This window comes from Pseudorca crassidens, chromosome 9 (assembly GCF_039906515.1).
Source record: "Pseudorca crassidens isolate mPseCra1 chromosome 9, mPseCra1.hap1, whole genome shotgun sequence".
NCBI lineage: Eukaryota > Metazoa > Chordata > Mammalia > Artiodactyla > Delphinidae > Pseudorca > Pseudorca crassidens.
In genome coordinates this window covers 56,205,546-56,224,955 of record NC_090304.1, presented here as the reverse complement: position 1 = coordinate 56,224,955, position 19,410 = coordinate 56,205,546, and the positions used below count along the sequence as shown (strand labels likewise).

The window sequence follows — 19,410 nt, the reverse complement described above, 5'->3', positions numbered from 1 at the left end:
TTAGACTCTGCCTTGTCAGAAGGAGCTCTGAGTGAAATGTTTTTTAAAATGTCCTACATTACTTTTTTATATGTTTGAACAATTTTATAATAACAGTAGTCTTACAGATAGGGATCATTTTAATGGAGGAAAAAACTAGGTTAAACTAAAAAATATAACTAAAGGGCACCTACATTGGTAGGGAACTGGATTTTACGACATCTATATAAAGGACAGAATGAGGTAGATCTCTATAAACTTATGTGAAAGGCTGTCCATAATGCAATAATGTAAGTGAATAAAAAGTTACAGAACAATATGTATAGAGCGATCCTATTTATGTAAAAACATGTATATCAGTATGTGTAAGTGTGTATATATTTGCAGATGCATAGAGAGAGCATTAGAGCAGTTACGATTGGGAAGGGGAAATCTTTCACCTTTTTAATTCTACATTTCCGCATTGACTCTTTTACAACAAGCATGTACTATTTCTGTAAGTACAATAAAAATAAACTTTCTTTTTCTGAAAGGGGAAAAAGGCTTAACTTGAATGTGCCCAAGAAAAGAAAAATTAAAAGTACTGTAAAAATGGAAAGTACTGTAAAAATCTAAAGAGCCAAATATTGATAGCTGTAGAGCTTAAAAGAAATTCCAGGATTGAGGAATTTCTGAAAAATAGTTGAAACAGCACAGGCCTATGATTAGAGACTGGAGAGTCCAACCCTGATGAGGAAGAATAGTGCGCAGCCACTATTTTATCCTGGGCCATCCCCTGGCTCAGCAAAATGAGGGTGCATGATATATAGAGATGAACTTCCAAGAAGGACATATCTCTAAGGTAAAGATCCAGGAGATTACCAGAAGTCCTCAGGAATGCTGTGCTCACCAATACCTACCTTCAAGGCCTCACTCATCCCTCGGCCAATGACAAGGATCTGCACACCCTTCTCGACAACTTCCTCCACATCTGCAGGCTGCACACCAGGAGAATGCTGGACATGGAAAGAGAAAGTATACCAGCTACCTGCTCTTTTCATCTTTCTTTGCGGTCAGCATTCCTGTTAGAGTCATTCATTCACCGAACAAATGTTTACTGAGGTTTACTCTAGGCCAAGCCTCACTAGGGCCCTGGGAATAGCAGAAGATACAGTACTGCCCTTAGGGAGCTCTAAGTCTAGTGAAAAATATAGAAGACTACAAAGAAATTTCAGTAGTTTTACAAGTGCTACAAAGAAGTAATGTTCAGGGTGTAGTGAGAACATACAGAAAGGGCACCTAATTCAGACCTGGGGAGTCAGGGCAGGGGGTCAGGGAAGACACCCCAGAGGACATGACATTTAAGCTGAGACCTAAAGGACAAACAGGAATTAGCCAGGTTAAAGGAAATCAGGGGAACAAGGCATACCAAATACAGGGAATAGCATGAACTAAGGCTCAGAGGAAAGAGCAACCTAGTGAACTACAATTAGTTCCATATGACTGAAGTGTAAGTGACAGGTGAGTGAAAAGAGATGACGTGGGAGAAGAAAGCACCTGCACACCATGCCAAAACTTGGAAAGCTCCATACCGTTTCCTTTTTCTGAGCCCCTTTCCCACTTAACTCCAGGAAAACTTCGATGCTTTAAAACCTATCACTGCAAAGTCTTCCCAGATTCTCCCAGGGATATTTAAGGTAAGGTGTTTAATGAACATTAATCCAACGTTAAAGGATGGTGGCTTCTGAACTGCTTCCACATCAGCAAAGGGGATACAGGAGTTAGAGTTTGGTAAATACCAGCCCAACTACTGGAGAGTGAATAAGAGTGGAAAATTGTCATGGAAGACATGCTGTTTTAATTGCATCTTGAAGTATGACTAGGAGTATGCCTTGATGCAGTGGTTGTAGAAGGGGTACATTCTAATCATAGTTAGACATGGTTTAGGGAAAGAGCTGCTGAATATACCAAGACAACAACAAATGTACCAAAGAAAGAAGGGTTTTTCAGTCTAAAAAGCTGATGGTTTAGAGAAGATAGGATTGAAATTTGTTATAAAAGGTAGAAGAACAAATATGAATATTTTTATTAAATCCTGGAATAATAATATCTTACATGTTTAAAGTTGCAATTTTCATAATACAGCTATAGAAATTATTCCATGTGATCTGCATTAATAGTAGCACAAAAGCATCCATTCTCCTTGTTTTATAGATAAAGAAACTGAAGCTCACAAAATACACATTAGCCAAGATGACACAATTACTAAGTAGCACAGTTGGGATTTGAACAGAAACATGTTAACCTTTGTTTAATGCACTTTATTAGAATACTGTAACCTAGGGAGCAACGTTGAAACTTGAAAGAACTAGCCCTAATGACCACAGAGTTGTGCTTAAGCCCAGTGCCCGGCCCACTGTAGGCACACAATAATTGTTACTTTAGGTGTAACCTGAATCTTCCCTAAGGCAATTGCCTGTCACCCACACACACACATGAGCTAAAAAAACAATAAAGGAGACAGACTGAAGTATTAAAAAATACTTGATTAACCCCCCTAAAAAGGCAGGAATAAAAAACATGAGGACAAACAGAAAACAAATAGCAATATGTTAACACTTAAACATAACTGTAGCAGTAATTAACTTTAAGTGGACTAAATAGTTTAATGAAAGGCAAAGACTGAGTTAAAAAGCAAGACCCAACTAAACACTACTTACAAGGTATATACTTGAAATATAAAGGCATAAGTTGAAAGTAAAAGGATAAAGAAAGATATAAAATGCAAACACCAAGAAAGCTGGTGTGGTTATATTAATATCAAGATAGGAAGTATTACGACAGATAAAGAGTTTCATCTCATGATACTTAAAGGACCAATTCATTAAGAAAAACATAACAACCCAAATCTGTACACTCTTAGTGAAAGCGCTACAAAATATATGAAAACAAAAATAACATATCTGGGACTTCCCTGGTGGTCCAGCCGCTAAGAAAACGCCTTCCAATGCAGAGGATGCAGGTTTGATCCCTGGTCTGGAAACTAAGATCCCACATGCGGCAGGGCAAATAAGCCCACGTGCCACAACTACTGAGCCCGTGTACCACAACTAAAGAGCCCCTGTGCCACAACTACAGAGCCCATGCACTCTGGAGCCACAACTAGAGAGGAGCCCACATGCCACAACTAGAGAGAAGCCCACACACTGCAAGGAAAGATCCTGCATGTTGCAGCTAAGACCCAACACAGCCATAAATAAATAAATAAATATTAAAAAAAAAAAACAAAAATAACAGAACTAAGAAAAGAGACAAAACCACTATAGTTGGATTTTTTTTAACATCTTTATTGGAGTATAATTGCTTTACAATGGTGTGTTAGTTTCTGCTTTATAACAAAGTGAATCAGCTATACATATACATGTATCCCCATATCTCCTCCCTCTTGCATCTGCCTCCCACCCTTCCTATCCCACCCATCTAGGTGGTCACAAAGCACCGAGCTCATCTCCCTGTGCTATGCGGCTGCTTCCCACTAGCTATCTGTTTCACATTTGGTAGTGTATATATGTCCATGCCACTCTCTCACTTCATCCCAGCTTACCCTTCCCACTCCCCACGTCCTCAAGTCCATTCTCTATGTCTGCGTCTTTATTCCTGTCCTGCCCCAGGTTCTTCAGAACCATTTTTTTGTTTTTTTAGATTCCACATATATGTGTTAGCATACGGTATTTGTTTTCCTCTTTCTGACTTACTTCACTCTGCATGACATACTCTAGGTCCATCCAGCTCTATGGTTGGAAATTTTAACAACCTTCTCTCAGTAAATGATAAAACACATAGACAAAGAGTCTAATTAAGGAAATGGGAGCTTTTAGCAACACTGTCAGTTAATTTGACCTAATAGACATTTATAGGTTACTACACCCAACAACTGCAGAATACACATTGTTTTTTCAAGTGTACATGGAACAGTCACTAAGACCTTATGCTGACATAAGTCTCAGTAAATTTCAAAGAAATGAAATAACAGAGAATATGATATCTGACAAAATAGATTTGTTGATAACAATAAGATATTTAGAAAAGCCATAAATAATTGGAAATTGAGCAACAAAGTATTTTGAACTAAAGGGTAAAGGAAAAATACATGAAAATTTGTGGAATACAGCTATATAATGCTTATAGGCAAATTTATCACTTTAAATACTTATAATAGAAAAATAATTGTCTAAAATCAATGGTGTAAGCCCCCACCTTAAAAAGCTAGAAGAGAAGCAAATCATATTCAAAGCAAGCAGAAGACAGATAATAATGAATATATGTATGTAAATCAATGAAATGGGAAACAAATGACAGAGAAAAATCAACAAGGCCAAAAGTTGGTTCTTTCAAAAGATTAATAAAATTGAAACCATTGTAAGACTGATCAGGAAAAAAAGAGAAGACACAATTCATAAATACCAGGAATGAAGGGGACATTACTATAGATCATACAGATAGCAGAAGAATAATTTTAAAAATTGGGAATAAATTTACACTAATAAATGTGACAACTTAGAAGAAATGGACAGATTTTTTTGAAAGACAACTTATTAAAACACAAGAAGCAGAAAATCTGAATAGTCCTATAGATGTTAGAAATTGAATTTATAATTTAAAACCCTTCCACAGAAAAAATTCTAGACACATATGATTTCAGTGGTGAATTCTATTTTAAACATTTAATGAAAATCCTCAACAAAACATTAGCAAATCCAAGGTTGGTTCAATATTTTAAAAATCAATGTAGTTCACCACAAAGTAAAGAAGAAAAATTACACAGTTGTGTCAAATGATGCAGAAAAAGCATTTGATGAAGTTCACCATGTATTTATGATTAAAAAAAAGAAAACTCTCAGAAAACTAAACTAGAATAGCCAAGATATGGAAGCAACCTAAATGTCCATCGAGAGATGAATGGATAAAGAAGATGTGGTACACGCACTTATGGCCACCTAATCTATGACAAAGGAGGCAAGAATATACAATGGAAAAAAGATAGTCGCTTCAATAAGTGGTGCTGGGAAAACTGGACAGCTACATGTAAAAAAATGAAATTAGAACACTCCCTAGCATCATACACAAAAATAAACTCAAAATGGATTAAGGACCGGACACTATAAAAACCCTCAGAGGAAAACATAGGCACACCACTCTTTGACATAAATAACAGCAAGATCTTTTTTGATTCACCTCCTAGAGTAATGAAAATAAAAACAAAAATAAACAAATGGGATCTAATTAAACTTAAAGCTTTTGTGCAGCAAAGGAAACCATAAACAAAATGAAAAGACAGTCCTCAGAATCGAAGAAAATATTTGCAAATGAAGCAACTGACAAGGGATTAATCTCCAAAATATACAAACAGCTCATGCAGCTCAATATAGAAAAAAACCAATCCAATCAAAAAATGGGTGAAGACCTAAATAGACATTTCTCCAAAGAAGACATACAGATGGCCTACAGACACATGAAAAATGCTCAACATCACTAATTATTAGAGAAATGCAAATCAAGACCACAATGAGGTGTCACCTCACACCGGTCAGAATGGCCATCATCAAAAATTCTACGAACAGGGCTTCCCTGGTGGTGCAGTGGTTGAGAGTCTGCCTGCCAATGCAGGGGACACGGGTTCGTTCCCCAGTCCGGGAGGATCCCACATGCCGTGGGGCGGCTGGGCCTGTGAACCATGGCCGCTGAGCCTGCATGTCCGGAGCCTGTGCTCTGCAACGGGAGAGGCCACAACAGTGAGAGGCCCGCGTACCGAAAAAAAAAAAAAAAAAGTTCTACAAACAAAAAATGCTGGAGAGGGTGTGGAGAAAAGGGGACCCTTGTACACTGCTGGTGGGAATGTAAATTGGTACTGCCCCTATGGAGAACAGTATGGAGGTTCCTTAAAAAACTAAAAATAGAGCTACCATATGACCCAGCAATCCCACTCCTAGGCATATATCTGGAGAAAACCATAATTCAAAAGGATGCATGCACCCCGATGTTCACTGCAGCGGTATTTACCATAGCCAGGGCATGGAAGCAACCTAAATGTCCATCAACAGAGGAATGGATAAAGAAGATGTGGTACATATACACAATGGAATATTACTTAGCCATAAAAAGTAACAAAATAGTGCCATTTGCAGAGACGTGGATGGACCTAGAGACTGTCATACAGAGTGAAGTAAGTCAAAAAGAGAAAAACAAATATAGTATAGTATCGCTTATATGTGGAAATTAGAAAAACGGTGGAGATGAACTTATTTGCAAAGCAGAAATAGAGTCACAGATGTAGAGAACAAACTTACGGTTGCCAAGGGGGGAAGAAGGGTGGGATGAATTGGGAGATTGGGACTGACATATATACACTACTATGTATAAAATAGCTAGCTAATGAGAACCTACTGTATAGCAAAGGGAACTCTACTCAGTGCTTTGTGGTGACCTAAATGGAAAGGAAATCCAAAAAAGAGTGGAGATATATATATATGTATGACTGATTCACTTTGTTGTAGAGCAAGAAACTCACACAACATTGTAAAGCAACTATACTCCAATAAAATTTAATTTAAAAAGTTCAGGGCTTCCCTGATGGCGCAGTGATTAAGAATCCATCTGCCAATGCAGGGGACACGGGTTCAAGGTCTGGTCCAGGAAGATCCCACATGCTATGGAGCAACTAAGCCCGTGTGCCACAACTACTGAGCCTGTACTCTAGAGCCCACGAGCCACAACTACTGAGCCCACATGCCACAACTACTGAAGCCTGTGTGCCTAGAGCCTGTGCTCCGCAACAAGAGAAGCCACTGCAATGAGAAGTCCACACACTGCAACAAAGAGTAGCCCCTGCTCGCTGCAACTAGAGAAAGCCCACGCGCAGCAACGAAGACCCAATGCAGCCAAAAATAAATAATAAACAAAATTTTTTAAAAATGTGGTTCATATATACAATGGAATATTGCTCAGCCATAAGAAATAAATAATGCCATTTGTGACAATATGGATGGACCTAGAGGGTATTATCCTAAGTGAAGTAAGTCAGAGAAAGATAAATACTGTATGATTTCATTTATATGTGGAATCTAAAAAACAAAACAGAAATAGACTCATAGATACAAAGAATAAACACATAGTTGCCAGAGGGGAGGTGGTGGGGGAGATGAGTGAAATAGGTGAGGGACATTAAGAGGTGCAAACTTACAGTTACAAAATAAATGAGTCGGGCTTCCCTGGTGGCACAGTGGTTAAGAATACGCCTGCCAATGCAGGGGATATGGGTTCGAGCCCTGGTTTAGGAAGATCCCGCATGCCGCAGAGCAACTAAGCCTGTGCACCACAACTATTGAGCCTGCACTCTAAAGCCCACGAGCCACAACTGCTGAGCCTGTGTGCCACAACTACTGAAGCCTGTGTGCCTAGAGCCCAAGCTCCGCAACAAGAGAAGCCACCACAATGAGAAGCCCACACACCGCAACGAAGACTAGCCCCTGCTCACAGTTAAGTAGAGAAAGCCCGTGCACAGCAACAAAGACCCAATGCAGCCAAAAATAAATAAATAAATAAATTAAAAAACAAAAAACAAATGAGTCACAGGGATGAAATATGCAGCATGGGGGATATAGTCAATAATAGTGTATGGTAACAGATGGTAACTAGACTTACCATGGTGATCATTTTGTAATGTATAGAAACATGAAATCATTATGTTGTGCACCTGGAACTAACGTAGTGTTGTAGGTCAATTATACTTCAATAAAAATAAATAATAATTATTATTAATATTTTAAAAATAAACTAAACTAGAAGGGAACCTTCCTTAGGTAGAGGACATCTAAGTAAAACCTACAGCTAGCTAAACATTAAGTATAATGTTGAAATGTTAAACATTTTCCCCAAAAGATTGGACATAATAATTTACTTCCTTATTATCTCTTGGACCTGTCCATTCCTCTCCATCTCCACTGCCACTACCCTGGTCTAAGCTGTCATTACTTCTTATTTAGCCTGTTGCAGTAACTTTCTAACTGGTCTCCATAAAACCACTTTAGCCCTTTCCAATTAACCATTCTTCAAATTGTAGCTAGAGGAATCTTTGCAAAACACAAATCCACTCAAGTCACTCCTCTGCTTAACAGCACTCAATGGCTTCTCATTGCCCTTAAAATAACTGCCAAACTCCTTAACATGGTCTGTAAGTTCCCAGCTGCCTCACCAGTCTTACTGCATATCACTTTCTTCATGTTCTAGCAGGAAAGCAGTTTGGCATTTTCTTAAATATGTACTTACGCAATTCAGCAATCACATACCTGGGTATTTATCCTAGAGAAATGAAAACTCACATTCACACAAAAACCTGTACATGAACGTTCATAGCAGCTTTCTATTGGGGGTGGGAGGAGGCGTTGTTAACTCTTATTTCCTAAACTTAGAAGCAGCATATCCTACTCTAGATTTTTTTTTCCAGTTTTATTGAGATATAGTTGACATACAGCACTGTATAAGTTCAAGGTGTACAGCATATGACTTATGTATATCATGAAATGATTCCCACAATAAGTTTAGTTAACATCCATCATCTCACACAGATACAAAAAAAGAAAAAATCATTTTTCTCTTGTGATGAGAACTCTTAGGATTTAGTCTCTTAACAACTTTCATATATATCGTATAGCATTACTAACTACAGTCATCTGTAGCAGCTTTACGTGTAGTAAACCAAACTGGAAACAACCCAAATGTTCATCAACAAATTGTGTTATAATCCAACAATGGAATACTATTCAATAATAAAAAAGGAACAAATTATTGATACCTATGACAATATGGATGAATCTAAAATGTATTATGCTGAGTGAAAAAAGCAAGTCTCAAAGGACTATATACTGTATGATTCCATTAATATGACAAATAAATGTAACGTGTATTAGGTCAATTGGCAAAATATTAATAAGGTCTGTTTATTAGATAATAGTATTGTATCAATGTTAATTTCCTGATTTTCATCACTGTTGTAAGAGAATGTCCTTGTTTTTGGGGAAATACACACAGGCATTTAGGAGCAAAGGGATAGAATACAGCAGTTCAGAAAAAAGTCTATTGGAGAAGAGGATGATAAAGAAAATATGATAATCTTAACATTTGGGTCTGGGTAAAAATGAGAATTCTAATATTCCTGTAACTTTTCTGTAAGTCTGAAATTATTTCAAAATAAACAGCTTAAAAAATAACCCTGTAGTATTGGCAGGTTATAGATTAGCAGGAAGAGACCACATATAGGCACACATACCTACTCACTACTTCCTGATTTATTTAGCCAAGGAAACAAAGTTTAGCATAAGCCAGGTGGCTACACAAAGCAGGAACAGATGCAGCCCATCTTTTCTGGCTTTCTCCATGTCTCTTGATTCCCTGTGGGGTGTACAGCTACTGCTGACACTCTTCACTCAGTGAGTGTTCCAGAGCTGATAACATAGCCAGTCTCTCACACTAACACCTTTTTATGTTCTGACTTAACTTCATCAGCATCTTCTTAAGGAATTTACACTAAGACTATATGAGCTTACACTTAAGGGAATATCAGAGTGTTCTAAATTAGAACACCTGCACGTCAAAGAGTGAACCAAACTGATCAGCAGCAACGGTACTTCCTCATCGTGGGAGGGGATGCAGAGCTAGTGGCCAGGTGGCTCTGAACAGTATCTCTGCCTCCAGCTTTCCCTATTCTCCACAAAGATCAGAAGAGATTGGGGGGAGATTAGATTCTTTATCTCTAAAGTAATTTAGGTTTATATATTTAAAAATATATATATTTGTTTATTTGGCTGCATCAGGTCTTAGTTGCGGCATGCAGGATCTTCGTTGTGGCATGCGGGATCTTTCATTGTGGCGCGCAGGCTCCAGAGTGCGTGGGCTCAGTGGTTGCAGTGTGTGGGCTCTCTAGTTATGGTGTGAGGGGTCAGTAGTCGTGGCACGTGCAGGCTTAGTTGCCCTGTGGCATGTGGGATCTTGGTTCCCCGACGAGGGTTTGAACCTGCATCCCCTGCATTGGAAGGCAGATTCTTAACCACTGGACCACCAGGGAAGTCCCTAGGTTTACACATTTTTAAAAGGCAAAACAAAAATGGGAATATTTTTTCATTTGATTACAATAATTGGTTCTTAAAGAATGCATCGATAAAACGATTGGATTAGATGCTTTTTTAGTTCTACAGCTCTGTGATCAATCCTAGAACCACCCTGAGCTGAACAGCTATGGTATGAAGAACTAACATTTTTTTTTTCTGGTACAACGACCAAGGTAAATATTTAACAGAATTACAAATCAGGGCTGGAGAGCTTCACCTGTCTTAAGTAAATGCATTTATCTGAAATACTGAATGATTCCTTCATTTAACAAAGAATAGGGGCTTCCCTGCTGGCGCAGTGGTTGAGAATCTGCCTGCCAATGCAGGGGACACGGGTTCGATCCCTGGTCTGGGAAGATCCCACATGCCGTGGAGCAACTAAGCCCGTGTGCCACAACTACTGAGCCTGCACTCTAGAGCCCATGAGCCACAACTACTGAGCCCTCATACCTCAACTACTGAAGCCCATGCTCCTAGAGCCCGTGCTCTGCGATGAGAAGCCACCGCGATGAGAAGCCCACGCACTGCAATGAAGAGTAGCCCCCACTCCCCGCAACTAGAGAAAGCCCGCGCGCAGCAGCGAAGACCCAACACAGCCAAAAATAAATAAATTTATTAAGAAAACCCCCAAAGAATAGCATCTACTTTGAGGAGCACTGTGATCCCCAGGCTGTAAGAGCTCACATTCTAGTATAAGGAAACAAGGCCACTGCTCAATGAAGTGAAAGGTCATAAAAGAGTGCAAAACCATAATCCTCTGAAGATTCAGAGACTGCAGACAGCAGGAGCCCATCAGAGTTGCTGGAGCAGTGGAACTCAATTGGCTGTTGCGTGCTTTACTGCAGGCCCAGGGTGTCACATACAGAGTCATGAAAGATAACTGCAACAGCCTGTGGATCCAGGCCTTGGTGGGTGATTACTTACAGCCTTGCGCATAGGTCTGTGTTTGAAGCATCAGCCTGTTATTGAGGCATCCTCACCCTGCCACCAGCTCCCTCTCTGCTGCTTGCAATCCCTCCCGGCAAACCACTAAGGCTCTCTACCCTTAGTGAGTGTCTGATTCTGTTCCTCTTTAAGAGGCTTTCCATAACGTGTCAATGTTACGGAAATCTTATTGTGTTTTCTTGGAGGAAAGCTATTAGCATCTTTTCATGTGTCTGTTGGATATATGTACGTCTTCTTTGGAAAGATGTATATTCAGGACCTCTGCCCAATTATTAATTGGGTTATTTGTTTGTTGGTGTTGAGTTGTATGACTTCTTTGTATATTTTATATATTAACCCCTTATTAGATACATTGTTTGCAAATATTTTCTTCCAAAGCCTTTTGATTTTGTTGTTAGTTTCCTTCATTGTGCAAAAGCTTTTTAGTTTGATGTAGCTACATCAGGGAAATAGAAATAAAAACCACAGTGCAATATCACCTCAGATCTGTCAGAATGGCTGTTATCAAAAAGATAGCAAATAGCAAGTGTTGTCGAGGATGTGGAGAAAACGGAACCCTTGTGCACTGTTGGTGGGAATGTAACTTGGTGCAGCCACTATGGAAAACAGTACGGAGGTCCCTCAAAATATTAAAAATAGAAGTACCAGACAATCCAGCAATTCCACTTGTGTATTTTTGCAAAGAAAATGAAAACACTAAAAGAATGAAATCTTGCCATTTGCGACAACAAGGATGTACTTAGAGGGTATTAAGCTAAGTGATATAAGTCGGACAGAGGAAGACAAATACTGTATGATTTCACTTATATGTGAAATCTAAAAAACAAAACAAATAAACAAGTAAAACAAAACAGAAATTAGACTCATAAACAGGTGGTTGCCAGAGGGGAGGTGGTGGGGGAGATGCGTGAAATAGGTGAGGGAGATTAAGAGGTACAAACTTAACCGTTACAAAAGAAATGAGTCACAGGGATGAAATGTGCAGCATGGGGAATATAGTCAATAACAGTGTAAATATTTTGTATGATGGCAGATGGTAACTAGACTTATTGTGGTGATCATTTTGTAATGTATAGAAATATCAAATCATTATGTTGTGCACCTGAAACTTGCATAGTATTGTAGGTCAATTATACTTCAATCAATAAATCTGTCTATTGATAGAGTAAAGAAACACGACAACAAAATGCAATGCATGACACCTGACTGGATCTTGGGTTGGAAAGGAAAGCCAGCTATAAAAGATATTATTTTATTGGAACAATTGTTATAATTTGACTATGGAGTTGATGCTATTTAATATTATATAAATGTTGGATTTCTTGAGTGTAACATTATGATTATGTAAGGCAGAATGCCTTTGTTTTATTAGATACAGGCTGAAGTATTTAGAGTTAAGTATCATGATGTCAGTACTTACTTCCAAATGATTCAGCAAATATAGTTATTCAGAGAGAGAGAGAGAGAAAGCCACCGAAAGATAAATAAAGTAAATGTGCCAGAATATTAAAAACTGGTAAATCTAGGCTGATGGTATACAAGTGTTTATTATTTTTTTCCAATTTGTTATATAGGTTCAAAATATTTCAAAATAGAAAAAGGGGCAGGAGAGGTTCAATAGGCTTTTCAGGTCAACCACGTTTAGAAGGTAAATGGGAAAACACAAGCAAAAACAAACACACACAAAAGCAGAAAGGGTTAGGGACAGCTCAGCTCATCTATCTTTCCTTTTGCGTCCTAAGTACTAGAACCTTTAGTCTGATCAAATGGACAAGACTCTGAGAATTATGTTATACTTTACACCTATTGCCTGTATTATATATAAAAATAAACCCACAAAATCGGCAATAGTTATAGAGGGCATTTGGGGGGAAATTGGAAGATAGGCTGTATACTAAATAGTAATATTGTATCAAGGATCATATCCTTATTTGTGAGAATGATATTGTGGCTATGTAGGAGAATGTTTATGTTCTTAGGAAAGAAATGCTAAAATATCTGCCATTTACACTCAAATGATTGGGGAAAAATGTGTGTGTGTGTGTGTGTGTGTGTGTGTGTGTGTGTGTGTGTGTTTAGAGAGAAAACACCAACGTGGCAAAGTATTAACAACTTGAAGATTTTGAGAAAGGGTGTGTGGCTATTTATTGTAATATTCATACAACTGTTTCATAGGTTTAATATTGTTTAAAATTAAAAGGTGGGACTAAAATCAACTACATGTCAATAAAAAATTTTTTTTAAATAGGTGGGGTAAAGTTTCCACATTTCCTTTGGTTCTCTTTAGGTGCCTGCTAATTGGTTTGGCTTTCTTTTAAATTTACACTTTTGTCATATCTTCCTCCTTGTCCCCTTACAGCCTAACAAAAGGATATATAAATGAAAGACCTATGCATGTTTCCACATAGAAAACTCTTCTCCAATAAGATAGTTATTGCTTTAAGATAGAAATGAGTGAGGACAGTATGCAATAGTAGAAAAGTATAGGCTTTATAGTAAGACTCAGGTTCAAATCTTGGTTCCAAAAATTATTAGTGGTGTGACCCTGGAAATGCTATATTTGATCAGGCACACAGCAGTTGTTTAATGATTGGTAGAGATTTGGGAGTAGGTAGTAGTAATTATTATTTCAAGGACACTGGTTGAAGACAGTAAATTTTCTTGATATTTCCATTCTGCAATCGCTATATCATCTGCCCCTTCCCACCCTTAAACTGATAAAAAAGGAATCACAACATTAACCTACCTCAGAAGGAATGTCACAAAGTATAAAAAAATTTTTTTAATGACATTTATAATTAAAAATTCAATGCAGCCAACATTTACTGAGCCCATACTTTATGGGCACTGTGCCAAATGCATAGTTCTTGCCCTTAGGGAGTTCACCACTTAGTGAGGGAAACACGTAAATACACAGTCAGTACAATACAGGTGAACTGCACTAAGTGCTAAAATAGAGGCACAAAGTATTATAGGAATACTGAGAATGGAGTAAGCAGCTCATTCTCACAAGGATTATCAGGAAGTGCTTCATAGAGGAGATAAAACAAAAGCTAGGAATTAAAGGATATATAAGATTTCAACAGGTACCAAGGGGAGCAGGTCATTTCAAGTAAAGGAAATGGTTTTAGGGACTTCCCTGGTGGCACAGTGGATAAGACTCTGTGCTCCCAATGCAGGGGGCCTGGGTTCGATCCTTGGTCAGGGAACTAGATCCCACATGCATGCCGCAACTAGGAGTTCTCATGCCACAACTAAGGAGCCCACCTGCCGCAACTAAGGAGCCTACGTGCTGCAACTAAGGAGCTGGTGAACCACAACTAAGGAGCCCGCCTGCCACAACTAAGACCCAGCGCAATCAAATAAATAAATAACAATAAATAAAAGGAAGTGGTTTTAGCAAAGGTACAGAGAATCAAAGATCATGGTAGGTTTGTAAGGGAATATGTATTTGGTATGGAATAGCTAGGTCTTCAGATGTATTATGAAATATAGGGGATGAGAATGAAGGAAAAATTTGGAACTGTATCATTGTTTTAAAAAAATGGCCCTGAACACTATCCTAAGGAGTTTTTGCTTAATTCTGAGGTCTATGGAAAGCCTTTGAAATTTTCTAAGCAGAGCAGTGACATGACTAGCTTTATGTTGGCCAAGTCGACAAATGTACTTTGTTGGATATGGTGGAGGAGAAAACTGGAGAAATAAAACTTCTGTCTGATGTTTCTTTTCTAGGTGACTGGGTGGATAGTGATTGCATTAATGGAGACGGAGAACACAAGAAAGTACCTGGATATTTGTGGGGGGTGGGGAGGTAGGGAAAAGGAAATGAAATCAGCTTTGGATATGTTTGGTTTAAGTTGCCCAAGGAACAACTCATATGCAGATGTACAACATGTGATTGAATATTCTGATAGTTTGGATAACTGTTCAGCAAATATTCACTCTTTTTGCCCTCTTAGTGTGGGCAGAATATACTTCTGTGCCCTACTGATGTGGGAACTTACGTTGGTGAACCTGGGGCAAGCAAAGCCTTGAAATATACTTGCTCAGTGGGGCTTATGTTTGTGAGCTTCAGGTAACACCATGAGAAGATCAGGTCCTGGCTAGTTCACTGGTCTAAGATGGATAAGAGACATATGGAGTACCCAGCCAGCTTGCCAACTGCAGCCTGGAGTAGAGCTGCTCCAGCTAGACCTATGAGCATGACAATAAACACTTATTATTGTAAATCACTAAGTTTTGGGTAGTTTGTTAAAAAGAATAGCTGAACAAGGGAATTCTCTGGCAGTCCAGTGGTTAGGACTCGATGCTTTCACTGCTGTGGGCCCAGGTTCAATCCCTGGTTGGGGACCTAAAATCCTATAAGCTGCGTGATCCAGCCAAAAAAACCCCAAACAAACACAAAAAAAGAATAGCTGAACAATACTACTGTATATTTAGAGCATGAAAAATAACTAGAGATAATACCTCCATCAGGTCATGGCATAAACAACTGTAGTACTCTAGAGTAAAAAGAAATCCCCTAAACACTCTCAGGCAATTAATTCCCTCAAGGATTCCCTATTAAGCAGCATTTGATGTACAAATCAGAGTGTTTCATGTCCAAGACTTTTAAAAGAATTAATGCAGTCATTTCTATAGTTGAGAAACATACTGTAGAGCAGTATTATGTGCTAGGCGTGGTGCTAGGTAACTAAGGGAGAAAAGAAAAAACTTAAAAAGATCAAGTGTCTACTATGTGACAGGCACTGTGGTAGATGCTTTACAAAGATGAACATATTTAGTATTCAAAGCAACCACATGAAATATATTATTTTCCAGGTCCCATCCCCAAGAGATTATGATTCAGTAGTTGGGAAGAGTGCAGGAGATACAGAACATGCATTTTAAACAAAGCTCTAGGTGATTCTGATGCAAGAGATCCATGAATCACACTGAGAAATACTGAGTGCGAGAAAGAATGAATTTGCATGATGGTAAGTGGCATGCATTTTTCAAATTTATTCTTCCCAACCCATTTATTACTCTTACATGAAGCCATGACAAACAGACATTATTATTCTCCTTTTATAAACGGTTAAACTGAGGCACAGTCAGGCTATATAACTTGGTTAAGGTATCTAGTTAAAATGTGACAGTGCCTGGACCTATAAATCTAAATATCTACTAGGTATCTCTTGATGCCCTATTGTAAGTTCAAGCTCAACATATTCCAAAAGAATTAATCACTTTCTCTACCCGGCCTCTGCCCCAAACACAAACACATCTGTTCCTCCTCTTCATATACCCAATCTCAATAAATGGCACTACCATCTACCCATTTGTCCATGCTAGAATTCTCCTTTGCCTGCTAAATCTAATAAACTGCCTTATCCTGCCAATTTCACCTTCTTTTCTTAAATTAATTTTTTTTTTTTTTTTTTTTTGAGGTACATGGGCCTCTCACTGTTGTGGCCTCTCCCATTGCGGAGCACAGGCTCCAGACGTGCAGGCTCAGTGGCCATGGCTCATGGGCCCAGCCGCTCCGTGGCATGTGGGATCTTCCCGGACCGGGGCACGAACCCGTGTTCCCTGCATCGGCAGGCGGACTCCCAACCACTGCGCCACCAGGGAAGCCCTTAAATTAATTTTTTACTGAAGTATAGCTGAATTACAATGTTGTGTTAATTGCTGCCGTACAGCAAAGTGACTCAATTATACATATATATACATACTTTTTCATATTCTTTTCCATTATGGTTTATCACAGGATATTGAATATAGTTCCCTGTGCTACACAGTAGGACCTTGTTGTTTATTTATTCTGTATATACCAGTTTGCATCTACTAATCCCAAACTCCCAATCCAACCCTCTCACCTTCTTAATAGTTTTGATATTTGCTGTTTCATATCCACCCACACTACTACTAACTTAACAATAACAGCTTAATTTATTGAGTGCCTACACCATATCTAGCACAGTACAGTAACCCTTAGATCAACTCTGTGAGGTGGGTAATATTACTATCTCCATTCTATAGATGAGGACTCTGAGGCTTAATAGCTTTGATTTGATGTCCTTTTGCCTCTATACAGGTAAGTTCTAGTCAACAGCTCAGCTTTTCCTCTCATCTTTCCTAGTTCTTCTCTCTCCAACAAGTTCTAGAACACCTCCTCTTGTTTATTCTACTGACAAATGAAACTTAACAAGATGAAAACTAAACCTACAGCAAACTTTTCCTATTTTCCTGTTATCATCACTGGCAACTTCACAGTTTTGTAGTCTTTAGTGTTGAAGTTTATAAGAGGAATCATGATGTAGTAGAAAGGAACAGGGAAGAAAGTTAGAATCTGACCTGAATTTACTATTTGATTTCACATTTTTCTAGCTTTCTAGCTCTAAACTCTGCTTATTAAGTTTCCTTAAATACAGAATGAGGTTAAGGGTAATACTAACTCATGTAGTCTTATATGGGAAAAATATAATATATAGCGTTAAATCCATTTCTGAAGAAAAAAAATCTCTCCAGTGTGGCACACTCATAAGTTGGTACTCCAATATATCTTAAACCCATAGTCTGGATAATCTTTGTCAGTCCAATCAATCTCCTGCTTAAGTATCTGAAGTGGCTATGTCTTATCTACTGAATAAAATGTAAACTGAGCTCTGCAGACACCCGACATCCTCAACTATACCACTGCCTATTCTTACACCACACTAGCTTTACTCTATGAAACAATCCAATGGAGTCATTTGGTTCACAAGCATTATAGCTTCTTATTCCTCAGCCTGCTCTCATTCTGTCCCTTCTACAACTCAAAGCCCTCTCATTTCTTTTACCAGTCCTTTCTTTTTATAAAGAAAGGTATATTCCTTTCTTTAAGATCCAGGTTGGTAGCTAACAAACAACTAGGTGTCTGGATCAAAACAATGAGTGCATGCAGTTCAAAACAAAGGCACCACAATGAGACCGGTAGGAGGGGTGGACACACGATATAATCAAATCCTGTACTCCCCGGGTGGGCAACCCACAAACTGGAGATTAATTATATTACAGAGGTTCTCGCACAGGAGTGAGAGCTCTGAGCCCCACTAAGGCCTTCCAGCCCAGGGGTCTGGCACCATGAAGAGGACTTGGCTTTGAAGGCTAGCAGGACTTGAACGCAGAAGCTCCTCAGGATTGATGGAAATAGAGACTTCACTCTTAAAGGGCATACACAAAATCTCATACACCCTGGGACCAAGGGTAAAAGCAGTAATTTGATAGAAGACTGGCCCAGACTTACCTGCTGGTCTTGGAGGGTCTCCTGGTGTGGGGGAGACCCTGGGGACATAGACAATGGTGGCAGAAACATCAGGGAGCATTCATCTGCATGAGCTCTCCTGGAGACTGACACACCTTGGCACATCAAGACCCGGCAGAACGGAACAGGCTGTAGGCTTTACTGCTGGGATGCCTGAGGCCAAATAACAAACTGGATGGGAACATAGCCCCACCCATCAGCAGACAGGCTGCCTAAAGACTTCCTGAGCCCACAGCCGCCTCTAGACAGCTTCTAGACACAGCCCTGCCCACCAGAGGGCCGAGACCCAGCTCAACCCACCAGTGGGCAGACATCAGAACTAAGAAAACTATAGTCCTGCAGCCTGCTGCAGGCTAGACACTACCCTGGGACCAGCTGGCCCCTGGCCCTTGGGTGACGAGAGGGGAGTGTAATCCTGGGATACATAGGATGTCTCCTACAGAAGACTACTTTTCCAAGGTGGAGAAACATAACTAACCTACCACATACATAAAAATACAAATAGCAATTTAGAAAAGATGAGGAGACAGAGGAATATGTTTCAGATGAAGGAACAAGATAAAACCCCAGAGGAAGAACTAAGTGACATGGAGATAGGCAATCTACCCACGAAAGAGTTCAGAGTAATGATCGTAAAGATGATCAAAGAACTCAGGAGGAGAATGGATGCACAGAGTGAGAAATCAGAAGTTTTTAACAAGGAATTAGAAAGTATAAAGAACAACCAAACAGAACTGACAAATACAATAACTGAAATGAAAAACACACTAGAAGGAATCAATAGTAGATTAAATGAAGCAGATGAATGGATCAGTGAGCTGGAATACAGAGTAGTGGAAATCACCACTGCCAAACAGAAGAAAAAAAAATGAAAAGAAACGAGGACAGTTTGAAAGACCTCTGGGACAACATCAAATACACTAATATTCGCATTATAGGGATCCCAGAAGAAGAGAGAAAGGGCCTGAAAAAACATTTGGAGAGATAGTAGCTGAAACCTTCCCTAACCTGAGAAAGGAAATAATCACCAAAGTCTAGGAAGCGCAGAGTCCCATACAG

General features: G+C 39.1%; 1 protein-coding gene across 2 annotated transcripts in view; it reads right to left on the bottom strand.

The window, feature by feature from the left end:
- The window catches only part of AAMDC (adipogenesis associated Mth938 domain containing), a 33,437-nt gene that overhangs the window by 1,066 nt on the left and 12,961 nt on the right, over positions 1-19,410 (bottom strand). For both annotated transcript variants that reach the window (XM_067750472.1, XM_067750471.1), the window contains exon 3: positions 879-974. In XM_067750472.1, the coding sequence (XP_067606573.1) occupies positions 879-974 (96 nt within the window). The remainder of the gene's footprint in view (positions 1-878; positions 975-19,410) is intronic.